General features: G+C 32.2%; 1 protein-coding gene across 1 annotated transcript; it reads right to left on the minus strand.

Annotated features, from left to right (window-relative positions):
- Window positions 1-5,230: 5,230 nt before the first annotated feature.
- LOC108462054 (uncharacterized) lies at window positions 5,231-5,950 on the minus strand. Its single transcript, XM_017762055.1, has one exon. It carries the CDS (start codon window positions 5,948-5,950, stop codon window positions 5,231-5,233), a length of 720 nt encoding a protein of 239 aa, XP_017617544.1.
- Window positions 5,951-6,730: the final 780 nt, after the last annotated feature.

The raw sequence follows: 6,730 nt of genomic DNA on the forward strand, positions 1-6,730 counted from the left end.
ATTTTTGGCACGATTCTCGCTCTTTTTACTCTTCTATGCTCACCTAAGTATAAAGCATCAAATTAAATGATTAGGAGCATCAAATTCCACAAATCAGATGATAATTCATCCAAAAATATGCTAAGCAAAGGATAAAAATATGTATAAATTACGACTTATCTACGCTTCCTTGGGCGGTCTTGGTTTTGTTTTGATGCAAGATGGGAAAATGATTACTTATGCATATCATCAGCTAAAAATGCATGAATGCAATTATCTGATGCATGATTTAAAGCTAGCTTCTGTGGTTTTTGCTCTAAAGATCTAGGGGCACTATTTATATGGTGAAAAATGTTATATTTATACCTATCATAAGAGTCTCAAGTGCCTTCTATCTCAAAAGTAGTTGAATTTGAGATAGCGTCGTTGAGTAAAACTTTTGAAAAATTTTGACAGTGTTATTGATTATCACCCTGATAAAGCTAATGCTGTAGCTGATGTGTTGAGTAGGAAAACAGCAATTGAATTGCGAGTAATGTTTGTTCAGCTCAGTATCAATGACGATGGAAGCCTATTGGCTGAACTGAAAATCAAACCGGTGATGCTTGATTGGATCAAGTCAGCACAGTTAGAAGATCAAGTTGGCGAAGAACAGAGAAATGGTTCAAAATGGTATATTAGAAAATTTCAGCATTGATGATTGTGGTTGCTTGAGATTTCATAACCGAATTTGCCTTTCGAATGTTTCTGAATTAAAAGAGTTGATACTTTACGACGCCCATAATAGGCCTTTCGCTTTGCATCCTAGAGGAATGAAAATGTATCATGATCTGGGAGAATCTTATTGGTGGCTAGGAATGAAAAGAGATGTGGTCGAGTATGTGGCTAAATGTTTAACTTGTCAGCGAGTTAAGGTAGAATATCAGGTTTCGACCAGATTACTTCAACCTATTTCTGTTCCTAGATAGAATTGGAATTGTATCACAATGAATTTTGTAATGGGGTTACCTTTATTGGCAAGTAAGTAAAATGCTATATGGGTGATGTTGATCGACTTACAAAATCGGCACATTTCATTGTAGTCAGGACAGATTGGTAACTTCAAAAGCTTGCTGAAGTTTATATTCAAGAAATAGTAAGATTGCACGGTGTCCCTGTGTTGATAATTTTTGATCAAGATCCGAGATTCACTTTAAGATTTTGCAAATAATTGCACGAATCTCTTGGTACGCCACTTAATTTTAGCATAAATTTTCATCTATAGAATAACGGACAATATGAGCATGTTATTCAGATTTTGGAAGACATGCTTTATACTTGTGTTATTGATTTTGAATCAGGTTGGGAGCGTTACGTACCTTTGGCCGAATTTGTATACAACAATAGTTTTCAATCGAGTATTCAAATGGCTCCGTTTGGAGCCTAATATGGTCATAAGTGTCGATCACCTGTTTTTTGGATGGAATTGAGTGAAAGAAGAATGATCTGGCCAGAATTAATTCGAGAAACGAAAGACATTGTTAAGAAAATTCGAGATAGATTGAAGACAGCTTTTGATAGACAAAAATCATATGCAGATATGAAACGTCGAGATATTGAATATTCTGTTGGAGACAAAGTATTTCTTAAAGTTTCGTCTTGGAAGAAAATTTTGAGATTTGGTCGAAAAAGGAAACTGAGTGCTCATTTTATTGGACCGTATGAGATTATGGAAAGAGTGAGACCAGTTGCGTATCGTTTAGCTTTACCTACAGAACTACAAAAAATTCATGATGTTTTTCACGTTTCAATTTTTAGAAGAGATTGATCGGGTCTATCTCATGTTATTTCGATAGAAGATATTGAAATTCAATCTGATTTGTCATACGAAGAAGAACCAGTTGACATTTTGGCACGTGAGGTGAAAGAAATGAATAATAAGTGAGTTCCGTTAGTGAAAGTGTTGTGGCGTAGTCATAATGTTGAAGAAACGACTTGGGAACCGGAAGAGACTATGAGATCTCAGTAGCCCCACCTCTTTTTAGGTAAATTTCAAGGATGAAATTTAATTCGGGGGAGAATTATAATGACCCGATAGTCAGGGGTGTCAGAAAGTGCATTTCTGGGACTCCATTTTCATAAATCAAACTTGTAAATATTTACGAAGTTAGTTGTGTAGTTAATTAGGTTTTGGTTAAGTGAATTTGCATGAATTAAGAGTAACTAGGTATAAGGACTAAATTGCATATAAGGTGAAAGTTGAATTATAGATTAAAAAATAATTAAAGGGACTAAAGAAACAATTATGCCATTGTTCTTTAATAAGGCAGCATTAGGTAATATATTTGTAAATTTAATATATATTATAATATAAAATCTTAAGTATTAAGAATCCAAACAAAACAGAAAGAAAGAAAGAAAAAGAAAAATGGAAAGAAAGAAGAAACGTAAGACTTAGGGGTTTCAAAGTTTCCAAGTTTAATTGGTTAGTCAATTTAGTCCCTTTTTCTTATAATTTTTATGTTTTTGGAATCCCGGTGTTAAGTAGTACCCGACCCATCTCAAAATTTTAGCAATTATTAAGTTTTTTAAGTGTTGTTAATGTTGAATAATTTTAGTATTAGGGATTAAATTGTTAGATTTTTAAGTTAGAAATAATGAATTGTAAATTTTAAGTAATAGGGACTAAATTTTGAAAATTTTGAAATTTAGGAATTTAAGTGAAAATAGGGAGTTAAATGTAGTTTAAAGTGGAAATTGTATGAAAATATAGAATTAATTGTGAAGAATAAAAATTAGTCTTGGTTTAGGGACTAAATTGGAATTTAGGCAAATATTGAATAAAAATTGAAATATTCAATATGAATTGTGTTATATTGATTAATTTTAATTGTTTTAATGCCATAGCTAATGTCGTATCAGAATCCTCAACTAAAAAGGGGAAAGATAAAGTTGACGTGGAATAGCTCGGAATTCTTGGTTTGTATTTCTATAATCCGAAACTAGTTATTAATTGTTATATTTTTTATTTAATGCATATGGTAAGTGTTGAGGTGAGTATTTGACACTTTGACATTGAATTGAATTAAAAGTTGATTGAATGGATTGAATTGATATATATATTATGAATATATTGACTATTTGAATTGAAATGAATATATATGTGCATATATCATAATTGAATATTGGTTGTATTTGGAAAGTGAAATTAAACCTTATTAACTATATCGGGCTGAGTTGGATATAGATGGCATGCCATAGGATCGGAAGAGTTCAGGGACTTCTTCGACTTCAAGTCGATGAGGCACTGGGTGCCAATATACTTCGGTTTAACCGATGAGACACTGGGTTTCAAATTTATATAGCGCTAGGTTTAGTTATTACTTCGAATTTATCCGATGAGGCACTGGGTGCCAAACTGGTGTGTTGGTTGGATCCGTGTATCCCTTCGAGTCTGAGTGTGTTAATAGGGGTAATTAAATAAAATAGTACTATGATTGATATTTGATGATATTGTATATGAATGAAAATAGGATAGTGAATTGAAACATGAAAATGAGACACATGAATTACGTATTCATGAATTGGATATGGAGTTAATAATATTTTTGTTTAAATGATATATATATTAAATTATTAAAACTATTATATAGCAAGTGATGAGATTTGAGAATGGTATGAAATAATGTATTTATGAATTGAATATTGAATGGCTAATGTCATTGTATGAATAAATGTGGTCTTAAATATTCAAATGTGCTTATAATTAAAATATACATATTATATTATCTTGTCTTTAAATATTTGGATTATAGAAATACCACTAAGTTTTACTCAGTGTATGATTTTGTTTTCCGTACGTAGATTAGATACTTCAATTTTGATCGCCAATTCAGCATCCAACAACGCTCCCAAACTCAAACGTAGTGATGATTGCTCTTTTGTGTCGCCATGTACCTAAGGTGTTTAAATAAAAGCTATTTTGTGAATTGAATGTAAATGAGATTATAAGTTTAATATTGTTTGGTTTTATACATATTAATATGTGTTTTTTTTGAAGCCATATTATGGCATGGTAAATTGAACTAAATCTAGATAGGTACATGTGAATTTAATTTTATGTTTAAGTGCTCATAAACTAAGCAATTTGATTTGGATTTGGTATGTTTATAATTTGAATTAAAATGATGCTTTGATGACTTGTTTTGATGATATGAAATGTTTAAGAATTCTGCTTGTTTGATCGATAAACTTCGGTAATGCTTCGAAACCCTATTTTGGCGACGGGTATGGGTTAGATGTGTTACACTCTATATAATTGACAAACTTGTATAGGTTTATTTACGAAGAGAATTGAGCACTTAATCTATTCTAAGTGAGGAATCTTATTGTATGAGTGCATATTGATAGTAAAACCTATGTGTCATGGTTTTACTTGTTGAATTTACAAGGGGTAAATTTAGTGGTAAGGGTATAAAGTCTCCAAAGTACAACGGTAAGGGAAATTATCACAAGGAGTGATTGAGTATGTTTACTTTGCATAATTGTTGAAGAGAGTTTATATTTCTTGCTGAGCTAGGCTCCTTAGACATAAGGAAACCAATTGTGTAACCATTTTCTTGTGTCTTATATGATTATTGCTTGTCATTTAGTGCTTGGAGGAGTGCTTACCATATCAAGCACCAATTTGGTTGTTAGCTTATATTCTTAGCATTAGTTGAATTATTAACAATTTTTATAGATAATACACATGATATGATAAAAATAAATTATATAATTCTAAAAAGGAAAATTATTTAGTACACTACTAGTGGAGTTTTTAGACTTCACAAGTATTGTCAAGGGATTAACAAGTATCCTATAGAGGTATAGTAAAATATTAAAAATATATATATTTAAAATAACATATTTCAAATTTTTTTTTGAGAAATTTCAGATTGGGCTTTGTATTCAAAAAGAAATAAGAATTACATAGTAAAACCCAAAAGGAATCAGAAAGCTAAAAACAAAAAAAAAAATGGCCCAAAGCTAAAGTGGCCTAAAAACTAAGTAGTAAAACTATCTAGATATTTTTACCGAATAGTCTAGAATTGAAAATAAATGCGCCTAACTAATGCCCAGTCAGAAAATACTAAAACCTATCTTGTCATCTGGATATCATTTCTTCTTTTCTTTTGATGGTTCAGTTTATTGGGAAAGTTGTTCTTTCAAAAACTGGTTTATCTTTTTTTCTTATACTTTCCTCTTAGTTCTTTTGTTCCCCATTCCTTTCTCAATCTGGTTCATGTCTCCTTTCAATCCTTTGTTGAGTTTCAGCATACTTCGGGACACTCATTACCAGGTACATCTCTTCCTTTCTTTTTAGAGTTTTTGTTGCCAAAATATGCACGAGAGCGTTTGTGGATCTTGGTGTGTGTTTGAACATGAAACTTTTGGATCTGTTTAGTTTCTGTTGAATATCATATATATATGCTCCAATATGTGATCGATCTTGACTTTTGTTTGTACATTTCTTGATTATTGTGAGAGAGTCTCCTTCGATTATGATCTTTGGCCATTCATGTTCAAATCCTATTTGGACTGCTTTTCGACATGCGATTGCTTCAGCTGCAAAGGCGAAAGTTACCCCATGATGGATCTCAGAGCAAGAAAGTAAGACTACCCCTTCTTCATTTCTGATCACTATACCTGAAGCTGATTGGTGGTGAGTCCCATCGTATGCACCGTCAAAATTAATTTTTATGAACTCACTAGGTGGGTAACTCCATCTTCTTATCACCTTCCCCCTTACTGGATTTCTCTTTTCTAAACCATTAAGTTTAGCAATATAGTTGTTGATGAAATTTGTTATTTCCTGACTTGTACTATTTTTCTGCTCATGCATTCTTTTGTTTCTCTCTCCCCAGATAGCCCAAAGACCACAACAGAAGAGGTGGTTCTGGCTTGGAGTAAACTGATCAAAGATCCAAGTAATCCGCTGTACAAAATCCATGTTAGGATCCATAAAAATATTCTGAATTTTTAAAAGTGTCCACAGTTCCACTGTGACAGGACATTCACGAAAAATACGGTCGATTGTTTCAGTACATTCATGCAAATAGTTCCATGAAATTCTCCATATTGTAACATTTATTTTAGATGGTAGATTTAGGAGATAAAGTTTTTTGTAAAAATTCTTGTAGCCGGTTTGTAAAGCATAAGCTCTAGGAATTTCATCAAAAGTTTGTAATAGTTTATAGGTGCTGTGGACTGAAAATAGCTTGAATATTCGCCTTTCCAGGTAAGCAGATCATCGTGAGGTGTGTGTGCTAAAGGTATCCGGAGTATTTTTCCAACATCTTCCTCTGAAAAGGTATTGTTAATAAGTTATCTTTTCCATATTCTCTTATTACTATCGATCAACTCACTGACCTTGGCATCTCACATAGTATTAACAACTGAAGATAATCTAAAATTAACAGCATCTGGAATCCAAGCATCATCGTGGATAGAAATATTTGTACCTGTACCAACCTTCTAACATGTACCTTTTTTCAAAATACCTTTCATTGCCCAGATGCTTTTCTATGTATAAGAATTAGTTTTTCCCACTTGAGAATTTAAAAAATGATCATTCAAAAAATATTTTGCTTTAAAAACTCGTGTAACCAAAGAATCCTGATTATTAATAATCCTCCACCCTTGCTTAGCTACTAGTGAAATAATGAATTGCGATAGATTTTTAAAGCCCATTCCCCTCCTCTTTTGATCGGCACACAAATTTCCATTGACA

This window comes from Gossypium arboreum, chromosome 13 (assembly GCF_025698485.1).
Source record: "Gossypium arboreum isolate Shixiya-1 chromosome 13, ASM2569848v2, whole genome shotgun sequence".
NCBI lineage: Eukaryota > Viridiplantae > Streptophyta > Magnoliopsida > Malvales > Malvaceae > Gossypium > Gossypium arboreum.

Bases quoted from the DNA above. Each gene is read 5' to 3' on its own strand.
- LOC108462054 (XM_017762055.1), bottom strand. From the start codon at position 5,950: ATGGATTTTGTACAGCGGATTACTTGGATCTTTGATCAGTTTACTCCA.